Source organism: Erpetoichthys calabaricus, chromosome 17 (genome assembly GCF_900747795.2).
Source record: "Erpetoichthys calabaricus chromosome 17, fErpCal1.3, whole genome shotgun sequence".
NCBI classification, from domain to species: Eukaryota; Metazoa; Chordata; class Cladistia; order Polypteriformes; family Polypteridae; genus Erpetoichthys; species Erpetoichthys calabaricus.
The window spans coordinates 6,056,588-6,075,994 of NC_041410.2; the positions used below are offsets into that span (position 1 = coordinate 6,056,588).

At 40.8% G+C, this 19,407-nt stretch overlaps 1 protein-coding gene across 1 annotated transcript in view; it reads right to left on the reverse strand.

Moving 5' to 3' along the window:
* Nucleotides 1–18,396, reverse strand: part of LOC114667235 (voltage-dependent P/Q-type calcium channel subunit alpha-1A-like) — a 476,759-nt gene extending 458,363 nt beyond the window's left edge. The window contains exon 1 of the mRNA XM_051920739.1: nucleotides 17,897–18,396. Within this exon, the coding sequence (XP_051776699.1) occupies nucleotides 17,897–18,159 (263 nt within the window). The 5' untranslated portion in view covers nucleotides 18,160–18,396. The remainder of the gene's footprint in view (nucleotides 1–17,896) is intronic.
* Between the last annotated feature and the right edge of the window lie 1,011 nt (nucleotides 18,397–19,407).

Here is a 19,407-nt window from a genome sequence, read left to right on the forward strand (position 1 = left end):
TACATGTCATTATGTTATCTCAGGTTCCAATACATTATTTAATGTTATTATTTATTGTGTTATAATGTTATGTTGTGTTATTCTAGGGTACTTTATATTATATTAATTTATGTTACTTATCGTCTTGCGGTGGGCTGGCGCCCTGCCCGGGGTTTGTTTCCTGCCTTGTGCCCTGTGTTGGCTGGGATTGGCTCCAGCAGACCCCCGTGACCCTGTAGTTAGGATATAGTAGTTTAGATAATGGATGGATGGATGGATGCATGTTACTTATCTTTTTTTAATTTATGTTATGGCAAGTTATACTACTTTATATTACATTATCTTATATGTTACTAGATATATACAGAGTATGTTACTACATTATCTATATGTTACTACACGCCAGCCACTTTGCGTGTACGTGGATTTTACTTTCACCAAACAACAAATCTTTTAATTCTCGCGGATACACCTTTTCATTGGGATGAAACACTACTTTTCCCTGGTGGCAACACGAATTAGACCATCTACAAGTCTCCAACTTGAAGTTTAAATCCGAACAATATATTCAATCTCTTTTCACTGTTCCGTTATTTCACAGAGTAATAATTTCCGTTTGTTTGTGCTAATGCGATCTTTACTATCATTTTTTTGAGACTTTCAAATTTTCGTACTTTCATTATCTTTAACCTGCTCTGCATGTGTATCGTGCCAACGTTTTTGAATTCTTTATGATGTTCTACTTTGTCATCTACTTAACGTTAACATTAACATTATACAAAGTTATTGTCTGTTTTACCTGCATTTTTATCACTCTTTAATTTAATATTGTTTCTTTATCAGTATACTGCTGCTAGAGTATGTGAATTTCCCCTTGGGATTAATAAAGTATCTATCTATCTATATGTCTACTCTGTCTTTTATTTCTGGCCCCGGGCGTGGTTCACTCTCTTGGCACAAAGTCCCATCTCAACCCAGGCTAAAAAGACTCGTCTCGTCGCAGGAATTTTTTTATTATAATAGAGAGACATCATAATCTTCAGGGATTTCCAATCTTTACTAATCTCAATTTGTCTTGGCTTTCATTTATAGTTTTTCTGTGGTGGCATTTTGCACCACCATCACCTGATCAAAGTCCTGTAGTGTGTAGCTACCTGTCATGCTGCAATGTCCAGGAGACCCACTAATGTCAAATCCTGTGGAAGGACTTAAGAACATTTATGGTAGGTAGCCTGCCCAGTGAGGCCTGGCTGGGTGGGTTTTTTGGCCTTGAAGCATTGCCCTGTGTTTTTTCTTAAGTTATCGTCAGACTTATCTTTAGAGACTTACAATGCAATATTACCATGTATGAGAGAGGTTAGGAGCAGGCGCTGATACAGCACATTGCCGCACCCACCACACGACAAACCAACTCAGGATCCCAGATTAGGACCCAAGTCATGCAATGGGTGACACCTCAGCACCACACTAGCTAAGATGGAGTGGAACAGGGTGAGGTTTTTTATGGTGGCTGGAGAGCCAATTCTGCCACCAACCCCCAAGTTTTTCCCTGCAGATTGGAGGGCCTAATATGTAAGAACTCTAATTTATACTAATTATATACAGTATGTTATATACGCTCATAATGATTTATTTTTAATCACTTATTCATTATTATTTTTACTTAATTTTTCTTTCCTTGTAAATTTTTCTTTGACATCCTGTAAAGCACTTTGAGCTCCAGCCAGGTTAATGAAAATTGCAACAGAAATAAATGTTGTTCATAAATTATCTTATGTTATATTATTTTATTTTATGCTATATTGCGCTACATTATATTATGTCATGTTGTATTACTTTATATTGCATTATGTTATGTTACATTATGTTTTGATATGTTATGTTACATTATACATTAACAGGGTGGTCCAGATCTAATTATGCAACTGACAACCGTCGCCCCGCCATTTTGGAATGCAGGGCAAGTGCTGCCACCTATCGGCAACAAAAAGAATTTTAAGTGAAATCTCTATGTGCAGGGCAGGTGCTGTGAATTCTCTATGTAATAAACTTGATAAGTTATAGTGTAATGAAAATTGCATAATTAGATCTGGACCACTCTATATATGTACTGTATGTATGTATGTATGTATGTATGTATGTATGTATGTATGTATGTATGTAGTTTTTTCTTTTAATGTGGGGACCACTTTTTGCGGAGCCTGGTTCCACTGCACCACTTGCAGTTTTGCTCCATATGGTTTATAGTAAATGGAAAATTTCTGTGGTGCTTCCCTTCCCTTGTTTGCTTACTGGTTAATCCAACTCTGATGATTTGTGATGCTCCTTTAAGCATCTGGGTGCATTTAGTACATGACATTCATGGACAAACTCAGCGCATTCACTTTTGCTTTTTGGACAAACCCTGTACATTTTGTTCGTTTCCAAAGTCCCTTATTGAATGCTAATGTACTATTATATGCATTGAGTCTGTTAACGTCAAGTTCATTTTTTTAGCTTATTTTACTGACCTGTTATGTTAGAATATTTGCCTGAAGAATGGATGCTCCTATAGCTTTTTGTGGACAGGTGGTCATCAATGTGCGACTTTCCTCCGACCGAAAAAATGCTTTTGCAGCAATATGATATGTTACATTACATTATATATTACTTTATAATACATTAGCTCATTGTCGTCCATCTTGAATTTATAATTCATGATCCTGTTGCCCACGTGCAGCACCCTGCACTTTTCCACATTAAACTTCAATTTCTAAGAGCGCACTCATTTTAAAAGCCTGTCCAAGTCTTTTAGAATTGTTTTTGCTGCATCCTCAGTAATTGGTGGTCCCTCTGGTTGTAGTCCCATCTGTAGATTTTACATGTTTGCTAACTACACTGAAACTGATGACATTAACATACATTAGAAAAAGTAATGGTCCCTGGTCAGACCCCTGAGGGACTCCGCTGATGACCTCACCCCACATGAAGCATTCACCTCTTGTGCCACCACCACCCGATCAAAGTCCTGTGCAGCTGCCTGTGATGGATTGAGGCAGGTGCCCCAGCATAGCAACCATCAAACAAAGCATTCAAAATTGAATCTTGTGAAGGAAGCAAAACGGCATTGCAGGAGAACATAAAACAAAAATAATGATATCTTAAATATAATCACAACAAATAAAATTACCCTCAAAATTCCATAATAAGCAGCCAACATGACCTTTCTACGTATTTGTGTCAAAAACACCTTACATCATGACAAAATTGCTCTTTCATCACAACAAAAAAATAAAACCTTAACACGTAGTCAGTATAGCCTTAATACCAGGAAACCTAAAACAAAACACACACCCAGTAAATTCACTTTTCGGTAACCAATCTTGGGTGACCCAGAAGCGCCTTTAATGTCGTTTTGACAGCGATGTCAAGGATCACACAGCACCATGCCAAATTCCATAACGTGGTGGTAACCACACCACAAAATGGAGCTGTTTCTGAAAACTAAGATGGAAAAGGACACAAATATTATGAAACTACTTGGAAACAAAACTAAATCAAAAAAATAAGGTTGGGAATGGATTAAGCAGTCCAAAGAAACGTAATCATATCTTTAATTGAACAAAATCACTTTTGATAAAAAGGAAAACATTAACAACAAAACCCAATCATAACAATCACCTGTCACTAAAACAAGCCCAAAGGAGAATTACCAGACGTCAGGACCTCGATGAAGTGAATCTCACACGTGAAGTTTTCATTCTACTAAATCCATAATTTCGAATACCACATGACATGCAACATTGGTTAATCAGGCATCACAAAGCCAACGTCATGTGACACAAGTTCTGGAAACCATCCGTAACAATGATTCTCTATATCATGCTAACCAATGGTGAAGTCCATGGAGAACAAGACAATATACTGTATCTTGAACAAAATCTTATTGATTCCGAGACAAACATTAATCAATGTAAAGTATAATCTCTGATATTCAAAAGTACCAAAACCCTTAACGGACTCACAGAAAAATGTATTTAGCCTAAAATAATGATTAATACTCATAACTGTGGTGGAGCGTGAGCACCATCATCCGTGTGTTTTTGGATAAATGATCATTGCTTGACGAGGCAAGGAGGTTTGTGTGGACAAACAAAGCTGTGAGTTACGTCGTCAGGAGTTCCCACTTCCAGAAGGGTTACTTGGCGCGAGTGGGTCATGGCAGATACCTCAGGCTAAATCTGATCAACCTTTGTCAACTCACATTGGACTGATGGGTCACAGTATGGTAAAGCCCATTAAACCGATCGTGGCTCTCATTTCCTGGAGGCCAGTGACTCTCTACCTGCGGCGATGTGCCAACGAGTATTACCAGCCTTAACATACAGATGCAAAAACGTGGACATACAAAAAAAATACAAGAAATATGGAGGAATAAATGCTGAACGACACACATAACAAAACTAATGCTAAAGTTCCATTTATATGCAATTTCTCAAAATTCACTAAAATGAGTTTTCAGTGGGATTTACATTTTTTTTGAGTGAAAAACAAGGATTGTTGCAGCCTAAACTCTGTTTTAAAGACATCTGGATCTACTGAGCCTCAAACAATAGCTACTGAAAGTACATAACGATGGAAAACCTTTTCACATCCACTAGTAGAGATGAGAGACACGAGGGAAGATTCCATTCACTTACAATTTCGCAGAATTGACCCTAAAATTTGCCTCACATACAATTTTGCAAATGTGAAATGCAAAACTAATTCAACCTTTGAAAGCTTAAAATATTTTTTAGATGAAAAGTAAGGAACTATTGCTCCCTAAAGTATTTACTTGTGTTCTGTTCTTCAGCGTGTAATCCGTCGCACACCTGTCAATTCGATTTACGGCCCACATCACCGCGGAGGAATGCGACGCGTTTTTAAAAATGTCACCTGCTGTAATATTCTCCTCTCAAAGACACACCAAAACAACACAATTGTCTACATTACCGGGTTTTCTCCACAGGAATATCTTACTACACGAGTGCTATTCCTGTTTTGTATACAAACGTTTGAGGGTATGTCTGCTCCAAGCACCACAGAGCGCCAGGCTTCTTTTCTACCCCTGATACGTATTTAGGATTGCAATCACCAAGACTGTCATCATAACGGCCAAAGTGGGGATTGTATGACCAGAACACATCTGGCGGCTCAACAACATGTGACAGCAAAGCACCCTGGTAATTTGTTTTTTCACTAGAGATCTTAGTTTAAATACTAAATGGTAAGCAGACACAAAGATAAAGCACGTAAATGTTTCCAGACAGGTGTAAACACCTTTATACTTGTGTCAATGGTGCACATTTCACTGAAAGCGAAACGCAGTTTGTGTCGCAAATTTCTGTAAAGCAAAACACCGAATTTCACTGCATATCCAAGTTTGCTCCTCATTATCCATCAATGTGTGTACTCAGTATACACAAGTACAGCTTCTGTGTTGTGACTGGTACACTTTATTAAATTTGTGTGCCTTCCCCATGGTATTTTTTAAAGATCTATGTGACTAAACTGGGGATTTTATACCCAGAGAATTTGATTTTGATATTATTTTTACTCTATCTGACGTCCTTTAGATCTTAGCAATTCTATTGTCTTCCTATTTAATCAACCACATTTCATCTCCTGATACCTCAATGAAGTTTCTTTTCACTATTTTTAGCCGAGACAGAAAAATGTACCATTCTGACAGATAAGTGTATACATAGTTGATATAAATGTGCTGTATGCCAGTCAAATGGAGGGTCTGTTTTTATATTACTGCCCCCATGCCATTTGCCAGTCAAATGGAGGGTCTGTTTTTATATTACTGCCCCCGTGCCGTTTGCCAGTCAAATGGAGGGTCTGTTTTTATTTTACTGCCCCCATGCCATTTCCCAGTCAAATGAAGGGTCTGTTTTTATATTAGTGCCCCCATACCATTTGCCAGTCAAATGGAGGGTCTGTTTTTATATTACTGCCCCCGTGCCATTTGCCAGTCAAATGGAGGGTCTGTTTTTATTTTACTGCCCCCGTGCCATTTGCCAGTTAAATGGAGGGTCTGTTTTTATATTACTGCCCCCGTGCCATTTGCCAGTCAAATGAAGGGTCTGTTTTTATATTACTGCCCCCGTGCCATTTCCCAGTCAAATGAAGGGTCTGTTTTTATATTAGTGCCCCCGTACCATTTGCCAGTCAAATGGAGGGTCTGTTTTTATATTACTGCCCCCCATCCCTTTCACTATGAGCCCCCTCAGCACCAGTTCTGATACAGACTGCTCTGACTAGCATGCCAGACAGAGAAGTAGTGAAAAGGACCGACAGATAGATAGATAGATAGATAGATAGATAGATAGATAGATAGATAGATAGATAGATAGATAGATAGATAGATAGATAGATAGATAGATAGATAGATAGATAGATAGATAGATAGATATTGAATCAAAGTTTAAAGACAGGCAAGAGATGAATACTACAAAGTCAAAAGGACTGAGCACCAAAACCAATTCACAAACTAAAATCAAAGTAAGAACAAATGAGCCACAATTCGGAATTTGTTGACAGGTGATAAGTGACATAGCACGTAACACTAGCAGACTGTTATGTTTCAGCCAGAGTCTCATCCCCATCTTATAATGTCTGTAAGCAAGCTGGGTTTAACAGTGAGCCAGGAAAAAGACGAAAAGCAAAAAAGGGGAAATTCTGGGGGATCAAAAGGTCAAAACTAGAGACAAAAATCACTGTCAAAAAACAAGAGCAAAAATTCATTATCCAAAACTTAGTTACCAAAAAGAGTTTGAACACAGTGACATTGTGGTAGGGAGAGTGGGCTTCAGATCTTAAACCCTTGATCGACAGTGCAAAGCCCCTGATCTTTTTGCTTATCTTGAATGATGAAGCCCGTGATTAATGTGTGCGAATGCGTGCGACACCCCAAGGGAGACCCTCCCTCCCCGCTGATTGGATGATTTTAAACACATATAAGCCTGCACACAAAACTCAGAGGGGGGTAAGACCCTGACACCAACAAGCCCTAGAAGAATTCCACTTGAAAGAGTGAATAGAACAGCGTTTTGCAACCTCAACTCGGATGAGGAGGTGATTTACTTTGACCTTTTAACCCACAGCATCGTATCACAACTTCAGAGTACACACCCACAAAAACAAGCAGCGTATGCCCTAACGATGGGAGCTCCAAAATGTCAGCATGCGTGAAGACCAAAATGGTGGACAAACCGGTCCAATAATTTATTACCATTCAAAAACTAAACAGAATTGCCTGGACAGAATCAAATTCAGCAAATTAAAAAAATCCGAAGTAGTGTCAGATTACCAGAATCAACACAAAAAAAAGTATAAAATTTCAGAAAAAAGAGCCCAATCCTGACGAGGTTATCTTTTTCTTTTGTTGTTTTTTTCCATATTATTTTGAATATATTTTTGTGGTTAATTCTGTTTTTGGTTTTGATTTGTCTTTATGCTTATTTTTTAATTTTCTATTTTTGTTAATTGTCCTTGCTGTTGTTTCGTTTATCTGCCTTGTCTCCTTTACATTGAGCCAAAGAGGGCTGGGCTGCTGGATCATGCATATTTAAAGTTTCAGGATTGCATCTTAGTTTTAATTCTTGTTTTTGAGTTTTGTTTTGTTTCTTATTGGAATTTCTTGCTTCAGCCCCCTTCCCCTTCCCGACCCACACCCTGCTTTCTTTCTGTAATAACTTGAATCCATTAAAAATGTTTTTTCTTTTTTTCTCCTTCAATAAATGTTTTGGTGCTTTAGATCAGGTTTATTCTTGGGTTGCATTATTGAGGAATATTCTATAGTAAACAATTCTTGTATTGTTTTGTCCTTCAAGATGTTTATTCTAATTAACAGTTTATTTGTGATATTGCTGCAACTCCATTTTGTCTTACTGTTCACATCACCATTTTGAACATTAATATATGAAAGTTCAAAAAAATGAACATTTTGAACACTGTTATGACTGAGTTCATGCTATATATATGCAAATTATTATAATTATCATCGTTTATGTGTTTGGGAGTTTTTGAAGTCATAGATTTCAGTTCTGATGTTATTTTTTCATTCTATCTTTTCCTTTTTAAGTTGTTTCATTTTTTGGTGCATTTTGGCTGCCATCTTTTATTTTAATGATGGACACTATTTTGAACACCCATCATTAGGACAATATCCCCAAGTCATGACCTGTGGGGTAATTGACATGATAGATTAAACCAGCGGTTCTCAAACTGTGGGGCATGAATGTTGCCATATGTGGTGTAATTTCTCTATTCATAGGAAAATTTCAACTTGTAGCGCTGTTTCAGCAGCAAAAAATATAGGAATAAATTTTATTAGGGTTTCAAAAAAACGTTAGGGGGGCGCGATTAAAACTTGTGAAAACTCGGTCGCAAATACTTAAAGTTTGAGAAACGCTGGATTAAACGGTCAGTTGAAATTCACTTACTGAGTTTTTGGATTTCAAATCCTTTTCTACGTCCTTTGCTTAAAACGTTTCTCATTTTGACGTTTTTGCGGTTTGGACCTTTTTGCAAACATTTTTTGACTACGACTTTTGTCTCGTGTCTTGGCTTGACGATCATGTCCTTTGATCTCCCAGTTTTAGCCTGTTCATGTCCCACGTCAATCTCCCGGTGCTCACAAAAATTACTTTTCAGCTCACATAATGGCTGCCGGCTTGAATACTGTTATGCTGAACCGAAGCAGGGCTGAGAGAGGCATTCAGGATCAGGAAAGGAATTGTTCAGATTTGTAGTCGACACCAAGCAAGGATCAGAACCAAAGGTCAAAAATAAATTGAGCATCTAAGCCAGAAGGTAATTCAAAGTCAAAGTCAAAGTTTCAGGAGATAGCAAGAGTTTGAATACCAAAGAGTTAACCAGAGAACATGCTTTCAAAAAGTTATCGGTAAATTTGAATGACACATGGCGGACAGTACTGAGCTTTAAACCCGCCACATTAATGACGTCAAATGTTGCGATCTCTGTGACCACACTCCCTGGCAAATGGGACTCGTGTCTTAGCGCCACATGCAATAAAATCAAAATGGTGTTGCAGACTTCCCAAAACGAGGCTTAAAAACTCTTCAAAACAACAACCACAAAAGAGTCAACCAACCCAAAATGTTTCTTGGTAACCAAAACTAAAAATTAACCACAAACAAATCTCGGCAAAAGTAGATAAAAAAAAAGTATTACCAAACCTAACAATTACAAATGCAATTGCACTAGGGACATCAGAAGGGTAAACAGAATGTTGCCCAGAATGGAGGTGCCCATGACGAAACACAGAGTGATGACTGGCTTCTCCTTTCATTTTTGTGCACTTTTCTAATGGTCTTCTGGGTGGTTTCTTTTCTGGAGGTTTAAGACCCTGACATTCAATTTCTGCAGTTTGTTTGTTACTTGAAGGATTTGTAAAATTGTTCATACAGTAATTATTTATGTTATCATTTGACACCATTTTGTTTCAACAATGGGCACCACAATTTTGTGGATTTTGCACCATTCCATTACCTAGATAGTGTTTCCCATAATTCTCTGGGATGGTACAATGATGACATCATTGACATGATTAGTTAGGGAGTCGCATTTTTTAATTCAAATATATCTGAGAGTGGAGAAAACCCTGCCAACTCCTTATCCTTCTAACTCTAGACTGCGACTTCGGTTTTGCTCTATTTGGAAAGGATTTGCAATAACAGAAACGGATTCGTAATATTTAAAACCCCCACAGGGTAGAAATAGTAGCACCTAATGTTGGATTGGTACTAAAAGTTTGACTTTGTTATTAGCTTTCGGAAATTACAAACTCAGTATTGGTACCCAACCATGTAACAGATAACTGAACCGCACCCTCACTCAAGCCTCCCTAGTGTGTCGCACAATCGTTCGGGTCCCTGTGGCTCCGCATAATCACACTCCTCCATGATTTGCTGGACTACGTCATTTCAAGCAACACTTCCCTTTTGAAATGTACACCACGTTGAAAATGAGGAAGATGGGAAGAACCCAGAGGAGCCTCCATTGTATCAGAGAGCGGTGGGCATCCCCTGTGAGGTCTGCAGCGCACCTTAACCTCCTTAGTGTTACATTTTTATCTAAATAAAAAAATGTCTAAAAAGTGCTGCATCTTTTGGCTTGAAAAATGACATTTTTATTAAATTTCATCTTTCTACTGTAAAATGTGCAAAACACTAAAAGTACAAACTCAGAAGTGTAGAAAGTATATTAATGATACAAATAATAATAATATGAACAGCACACTGCACATGTGCGAGTGACATGAGTGTCATTTTTGGATTCCCAGAATCACTTTCGGTTTCACTGTCTGTTTCAATTTGACTGCCTGATGACAGATTCACTTTGTCATCACTGCTGATGAGAGACGATTCTTACCAGACGCCATTATGAAGGTAGGAGTAAACGCATCTACACCGTTGCCCAGTGTAATGCTCGGACCCGACACTTACGCAGGACTTGCCTATACTATTGTCCAAGATACGCTCCGCACTAACACTCTTGCCACTTTACAGCCTGAGTAAACCTCGTGTCTTACAATCGACACTAATGCTTTTAGCACTGTTTTTGCAGCCCAAGTGATGCTCAGGTCTAAGGAGGTTAAGAGTGGAAGAATGAAGAGCTGACCATAAGGCCTTTGAAAACTACTGTTTACTTCCAGTACCAAAAATACCAAAATGCTGATACCACACTGTTTTCGTTTTTTTTTTTTTTTTTTTTTTATACTTTTTCAGTAGCAGTATATCACACAACCCTAGTAGCACCTGAGAAAAAAATTAAATAACCACAAAATCATAACATTTTTAACACTTCTATTATAACACAGAATAATATCCACACGGGCGGCACGGTGGCGCAGTGGGTAGCGCTGCTGCCTCGCAGTTGGGGGACCTGGGTTCGCTTCCCGGGTCCTCCCTGCGTGGAGTTTGCATGTTCTCCCCGTGTCTGCGTGGGTTTCCTCCGGGTGCTCCGGTTTCCTCCCACAGTCCAAAGACATGCAGGTTAGGTGGATTGGTGATTCTAAATTGGCCCTACTGTGTGCTTGGTGTGTTTGTGTGTGTGTCCTGCGGTGGGTTGGCACCCTGCCCAGGATTGTTTCCTGCCTTGTGCCCTGTGTTGGCTGGGATTGGCTCCAGCAGACCCCCGTGACCCTGTGTTCGGATTCAGCGGGTTGGAAAATGGATGGATGGATAATATCCACACACCCACTTAATCCGATTCAGGCGGAATCAGGTACAAGACAGGAACCAACCATGGAAGGGGCAGGAGTCCATCAGATGGCCAACTTGTGCACACACCCACAATCGGTCACCACTTCATGTGAATGTGGGGGGTTAAAACTGGAATACCCAAAAGAAAATCTGCACAGATACAACAAGGACATGCAAACTCCACATCGACAGCTACGAGGTGTCATATTCGAACCCAAGAAGTAGGATTAGGGGGAGCAGCTTGACCAACATCTCCACTTAACTCTATCGACTTAAGCCTTGTTCAGATGGGATAAGCTTTCAGGACATAAAACAGTAAAGTCACTGTTAACCACACAATGTCAGTAATTTTTACCACGGATTTTTTACCACGGATACGATAAGAGTCTAGCTGCAGACCTCCATGACTCCGTTCCACCAAGGAGCCAATCAAAAAGTACACGTGCTAAGGTGTGTAGCGCCCTTTGCTTTATCTGTCAGTGATATTACACTATAATTTCAGTCTTCTGCATCTTTCTCAACAAAACCATTTTAAAGGCATAGCTTCGGCTTCGTTCTCATAAAATATATTTACACTACGATTAAGATTAGAGTTGTGGGAGGAGTTATCTGACTCATGAATATGACGAGCGGACAATAAGCACTACGGCCTTCTCTTAGGTAACAACACTGTCGTGTAATGCTGCATAACAGCCACTCCCTTCTTAGATTTTCCGCTATGTAAACCATGTGACATAAATGTTGAATCTGATTGGCTATTCAGTGGATCTCCTGAATCACAGAGCTGTGGAGGTCTGCAGCTAGACCATTCGTCAGATAAGATATATCTGGAAAAATGACAGAAATAGGTGTGCCATCTACAGAATGTTGTCACGTCAATTCAATGTATGTATCTGTTTCCTATAATCATCATGGTGGTAACCACAATAAAGAAGGCCACAACAGAAACAGGGCTGAAACTCTGACTCGTCTTGGTTTGGGGTGACCGGTGTTACCAAACCCCATCTAAGCAAATGCTGCATAACTATTCGGTTTAGAAGGGCATTTTTAAAGAGTTCTGCGAGAAACGTCCTTCTGTCAAGGAGTCATTTAGAGTCGGGACAAAATACCGGAGACAAAAGTACACAAACCTATCCACTTGACCCACATGGTTTAAATCAGTTTGAAGTGGTGTGATGCGAGTCGTACAGAGTGTGCACAAGTTCTTTGACAGCCTCCATTATTTTTTCCACAAAACCCACTAAAATCCTGGAGAGAAACGCCACTTTCGCAGGAAATTACAGAAATTTACCGTCATGTTAAATCACATGGCGTAAGTTTGAACTGGAGTTATTTTTTTTAGAAGGTAAAAGGCTCCATAATCTTTACTGAGACGTGAATGTGGAATCTGTAAAACGTTACTGACATGAGCGATTTGGACGGGGCTAAATTTACAGTGGTCTTTCGGTGGTATATTACCTCACCTCTTGCTGTTAAAACTAATCCCATCCGACTAGGGCCTTACACTGACAAGAAGTCACTAAAAGATTTCACTTTTTTTAAATCACTAGCTCGCTTTCCATGGTCCTGAATCACATGAGTTGCTCTTCTCCTGACGTTCTGTAGCACCGTTAAATCATTTTGTAATATGAGACCAAATCTGTACAATATATTCAAGATCAGGAACGATAACATCATTCAGTTTTTACCCGATACACAGAGGGCACTATATAAGCTAGCACCCTATTAGATTTTATTACCACTGTCTGACCTGCCCACTACAACTCCCAATTACCTCTTATAAAGGGGCACCTTCAAATTCCAGACCCCTAACCCCCATAATATTACCACGTCTAATCTCTGACTTCCTGATTGTAACGCTCTCCATTCCTTTACACTGAATTTTGCGTGTCACATTTCATCCCAAGTCTGAATTCTGCCCATCCGTAATGATTCTGCTGACTCAATTGTATCCGCCATTCCACCTCATTTAGTGTCATCAGTAAACATAACCAGCTTCTTATTGATGTTCTTATCAAGATGATTTATACAAAATTAAAAGAGCACTGGGGGAGACAACATTTATGCACAACTGGTGCTCACATTTTTTATTTTATTCAGTATTGTGGTGAAAACGCTTCTCTTCAGATCTCGTGGTGTTTCAGTATTTCATGGTTTCTATTTGAGTCTGGAAGTGGCTGCGTTATCTCAACATGGCACTCACTGACCACAAAATTACTGACCCCCTTCATAATGCAGTCCGAGTAAACAAGCAGGAAAATATAAAGAAAAGACCCTCAGACACAGAGTGAAGCGGGACTTGTCGTTCTAATCTTCATAAGTGACAAAGCTCACCTTTTGTATGACAAATGCTACCTAAAAAAGCTTTGGGACATTACAGGATGATCAGCATAGAAGGTAGTGGTACTGCTTGGCCGCCCTGGGGACTTGGGTTCAAATTCTAGGCTGGCCACTCTCGGTGTGTAGTTTGCCCTTTCTCTACATTTCCATTTTCTGGTTGGTCATTTTGATTATTGTTTGCTTGGCAGAGGCCTTTGCCCCAGGCAACTTGCAAGAATGTGGCAGTTGCATTCAGACATTTTTAGATAATTGCAGCACAGGCTGGTTTAGTGAGTCACTTAGGGTCACAAATTGTTTTAGAGGAAGGGCTGAACCAGCAGTCATCTGGCTTGAGGACCAGCACCCACACAACCAAAGACATGCAGGTTAGGTGAACAGGGGAGTGTTGTGTCAGACACGTGGGCGTAGGGAGAGTTTGACAGGTCTGTGCTGGATAGATATAGAGAAGGAATTAAGTAAGACACCACCACTAACTTTTGTTCCGTCTGTCTCCTTAGAATGGAGCAGGCAGAAAAATCTGGAAAACCGCTGAAGTTATTTACCTGCCGGATGAAACCACCCCCCTTTGGGGCAGGGGTGATATATAATCAAGACTCCCACCAGAAGAGTTTGAAGGGAAACAGAGCTCTGAGCCACTGCGGCAAAATGTAGATCCTTCAGACATTGAAATTAAATGGGGCTTCCTATGGAATACCCAACTCTCATTTGCCTGTCTTTTGTATTATTTTACAGGGGGTAACTGTGCCCTGCAGTGGACTGGCATCCCATTCAGTGATACTGAGGTAGACTGTAATGGAAAATTTGGATTAAGAAAATGGGCAGGGAGAGGATTCTTTCAGTAAACCATAAACGCTGACATAGAAAATGAGTCTGTGATGACGCCTGTGGTTACGACAGGAGAGTAATGTGGAGAATCTACACTTACCCAGGGAGAACATGAAAACTTCAAACAGGGAATAACCAGGCTGGGGCTCCAGTTACATTGTGAGGCAGCAACACTGACTTACAATTAGATAGATAGATAGATAGATAGATAGATAGATAGATAGATAGATAGATAGATAGATAGATAGATAGATAGATAGATAGATAGATAGATAGATAGATAGATAGATAGATAGATAGATAGATAGATAGATAGATAGATAGATAGATAGATAGATAGGTGAAAGGCACTATATGCTAGATAGATAGATAGATAGATAGATAGATAGATAGATAGATAGATAGATAGATAGATAGATAGATAGATAGATAGATAGATAGATAGATAGATAATCTATCTGTTTCACCAACAAAACAATACATAAAACATTATGCTGCTATAAATGTCCTTTTTGTTTTTTTAATAAATGTGATATTTTTGTAACATGCACAACTAACAAGTCAAATATGAGATCCAAGAGCATAAATGCTTTGTAAAATTATCAAGTGGTAGTTATAAATAGCAAGTCTTTTGCTTGAGATTTTACAGAGCAAGCGAGGTAGCCTTGGCACCTTTTTGATTTCTGTCGGATGGACCACAAAACACTCAAGGACAACATTTCAGGAGACACATCAGTGGCACTTTAAAGGCACTGTATCATTTCAGATGGCATGTCGGAGGTGCTATAAAACATGTAAACCTTCTGGAGGCACATGAAGAAAGTGCCAGACTGTCAGAATTCCTAAAGCTTCACTTTCCCAAACCAAGTATTTTCACTGTAGACTTCAGCTTTTCGTATTTTTCCTTTCACTTCCAAGTCTGCTGACTTTTACTTGCAGGCAAATTGTAATGAGGGTTAATAAATGGCACCCTATTAGTGACTACCATGATGGGTGCACTGAGGTTTTCATTCCCACCAACAACTATCAGGCTTCCACTTTGCATGAGCCTTTGTTCTAAAACCACTCATTGTTTTCTGTACCCGCACAACACACAGTTTTATAAGGACCTCTGCAGCTCCTGCTGAAGCACATCCTCCCTTTATAACACCCTCACCAAGTTTAGCAATCATAAAGCTTTGAATGTGTTAACTCAGACACCAATGTTCACCTACTAAAAATGATCAGTGAAGCAAAACTCATTGACATACATTTCATTCTCATTTTTGATTAAGGTAATACTAGTCATGTGCACCAAGGTGGTGCAGTGGTTAAGGCACTGCCACACAGATTCAAATCCTGGGTCCGGTTATTGTCCACATAAAGTCTGAACATTCTCCCCATATCTGGGTGGAGTTTGCATGTTGTCCTCAGGTCCATGTTGAGTTTGCCTGTGTGGAGTGTGCATGTCTGGGCGAATTTTAAATGTTCCTCCCACGACTGTGTGGAGTTTGCATGTTCTCTCCATGTATGTCTATGAGAAGTTTGCATGTTCTTTCCATGTTTGTGTTGAGTTTACATCTTCTCCTCAAATGTGTGGACTTGGGATGTTCTCCCCATGTATGTGTGGAGTTTGCATGTTCTCCCCATGTCCATGTGGTTTCTCCTCCTATGTCCTCAAAGACATGCTGGTTAGCTGAACTGGTGCCACTAAAGTGACCCTGTGGGTGTGTGGGTGGTTCCTGCTATTTACTGGTGCCCTCTCCTGGATGGTTTCCATCCTTGTACCCAGTACTGGCAAGATAGGCCAAAGCCCACCATGACCCAAAATTGGATTAAGCAAGTTTGGGAACACACAAATTATAATAATAAAAAATATAAAAGCACAATACAAAGCCTGCCCTATTTTTTTTTTCCTCGCCACTTCTTTCCTTCACGTTCTTTAGATTTTTTTGAAATTGGAAGCCTAATGTATCAAGAACACCTTAGTGTATTCAGCAGGAGAGCCTCAACCCCACTTAAGCCAGTATGGGACAGCAGCATCACTCAGAGGGCAGGATCCAACCCAGATGGGGCGCCAGTGCATCCCAGAGAACACACACAGCGGCCCAGTTTAGGGTCACCATTTATTATTACTTATTATTTGACTGGCAAATTCATTTAAGGGGACTTACAACATTTGAGATACACCTGGTCATAATTCTTTTATTTTTCCCCTATTGGCGCACAGGTAGGTGACGCAACTTGCTCCTGGTCAGAGTGTCAGAAGTGGGATTTGAACCCACCACCTCAGGGTTTGAAGTCCAAAGCCTTAACCACTGCGCCACACTGCATTTAACCAAATAAAAACACACTCTTAGGATGTGAGAGAATAGAGAAAACTGCACCAAATCCATACAGATGACATCTAAATGCGGGATTTGAACCCGCCAGACTGAATCTATAAGCCAACAGCATTAAAAACCGAGCCACCGTACTCAAAACACAGAAGACTGCCAATGGCAGGGTGATGTGGAGTAAACTCATTTGGCTAGAACAACCCCAGTCTGTAGTTCACTGCAATTACAGATATGGAGCAAAAACACCAGCGAGGTACCAAACAGCCATTTGTCCCCAACCAAACATTTCATTTTTTTGTTTTCCACCATGCCACCCCCACCTAAAATCACAAAAGTCGCAAGACTGCCAGGCCAGCCACCCAGTTGATGTGATACACACATTTCCATTTGAAGACACTCATTTGGGCATCCAAAAAAAAAAAAAAAAAACCATAGGGCTTGTGCATGCAAGTGGATCTATAATCGTGTTAAAAATACAGCGAGATCGATAGGGGAGTCAGCAGGGATACTTCTTTTACAGAGCAGTGTGGAGCCTGCGACTGACAACCATTTTCTTTGCTATTTCCCTTTCTCTCCATGGTGAGGTACACCCCACCACACACACACACCAGCCAACGCTGGACATGGAGGACACAAGTCCTGGCCATTTTCTTCTCCTTGCCTTTGTTATGGCCTCAAAAGTAAAAGGAGTGTGTGTGTGTGTGTGGGATGGGGGGGGGGGGAGAGTGAATGGGTTCGGTGTGGCTTTTCTGGCAAAGACAGGAGCTGCACTTGCTGACATCAGCAAGTAGCACAGCAAAGCAGACACGCCAGTCCCAACGCGCTGGCACTCCATGCCTGCGTTCCCTCGACATATGTCGAGGCACATACGTGTGCTCATGTGTCTTCACAGGCATGACAGCATGAAGCGGGTCGGGTTGATGAGACCAACTGCTGCAATGTGCCCTGCATGCTTGGTGGGCTATATGGCCTCACCTTTTGCTGCTCTTAGTTGGTGCTGGAGGGCATACCCTAGATGGGCACTTTTTCTTTGCAGATAAACCCCCTATGGTTACAAGCATAAAAGGCATATGAGCATGGAAATATAAAATTACAGAAACATTTTGCAAGAACTTGGCTAACCTGTTCAATAATAATTATAAGAAGAATAAAAAAAAACACAAGTAGTATAAAGGATATGGCCATTCGGTGATTTTTTTTGCGTATTTTCTCACCACGTTGTCTTCGCTGAAGAGGAAGAGCGACCGGTTGACGGTGAAGCAGTTCTGGCGGACAGGGATAGGGTTGTAAAGGGCCATAGTCCTGGCTCGCTGGGCCATCGACTGCTTGTACATCCTTTGGGCTCCGGGCGGGCCGCCCTGCCTGCTGCCGCCGCGTCCTGGACCGCCTTGGCCGGGTCCCCCGCCATACCTGGCCGGCACTTCGTCTCCAAACCTCGCCATTCTACAGACACCAAACGCCAATCGTTACGAAGCAGAAGTGAAGGAGAGACAGTGCAGCAGCAGCAGCAACACCACATTACATCTCATCTGCTCCGAGACTTGACAGGCGGGCAATTGTTTCCTCGAATTTCTGGAGATTTGAAAAATGGGGTCCATATATACACAACTTTATATATATACATACATACGCATAGATGTATCTATATATATATGTGTGTGTGTGGGGGTGCAAGACTTAAAAAAAAAAAAAAAAAAAAAAAAAAAAAGGGTTCTTCCAGTCTGTGCTGATCCTTTTCTGAGCGGAATCTTTCTTCCTTAAACAATTTGCATATTCAGGGAATTCTTGCCACCAAAATAATAAATAAATAAATAAAAATCACTTGTGCGTTGTTTTCGCTCTTCTTATTTGCTACATCCGCAATGTTTGATTGAGCACGGGGCTATTTTTTTTCCACACATTCGCGCTCACACGCTCACATACTCACGCACACACACGCAGACACGCACACCGTCGTCCTCGCTTTCTTTCTCTCACCGCACTCACGCACACCACGAAAAAAAAATTATCAAAGGTGTAGCCGATGAAAGTAGTTTTGCGGCATTGACGGACGGTCACTTGTGTCCCCCTTGCTTTTTTTCTTTGTTTGGCTACACACACACACGGTTCCGATTCGGTATTCTTCTTTCAAAACAGCGGCCGCATCATCATCGGAGCTTTAAAGCAAGGAATAAATCCGGCTGCGATAGTATCCGAAGGGACAGAAGGACAGCATTAGCATCAGCATCATCGCCGGCAGCAGCACCACCAACCTCAATATCATCATCATCATCATGAAAATCCCGTAAGCTTCAAGATCTGCAGGAGCATTTTTTTTTCAGATCGAATGTCCCTTCCTGGGTGTTGCGGATGATGTGCCCGGTATCGTGATTCCCTTCATCCTTGCCTCTGCCCCGTTTCTCTCTCTCCGTGTTATGTGTCCTCCTCCCGAGTTTTAGCTAAAACGGGGCTTTTTTTTTGAGGGATGGGTGGGAAAGAAGAAGGAGGAGGTTGGTGGGGGCTGCACGCGAGAGGTCCGCTGAGCTGGCAGGTTGAGCGCTAATGAGAGAACCTGAGGAGAAGAGCGCCGCTCCAAGCCCCATCCTCACTCAGCCTCCAGCGGCACATGACGCTGGGGCTCCAATGGTGCGCCGCTCCTCTCTGCTTCGACTTTCACTGCTTGCAGGCACCGCCAGCCAAGCCCACGGTTT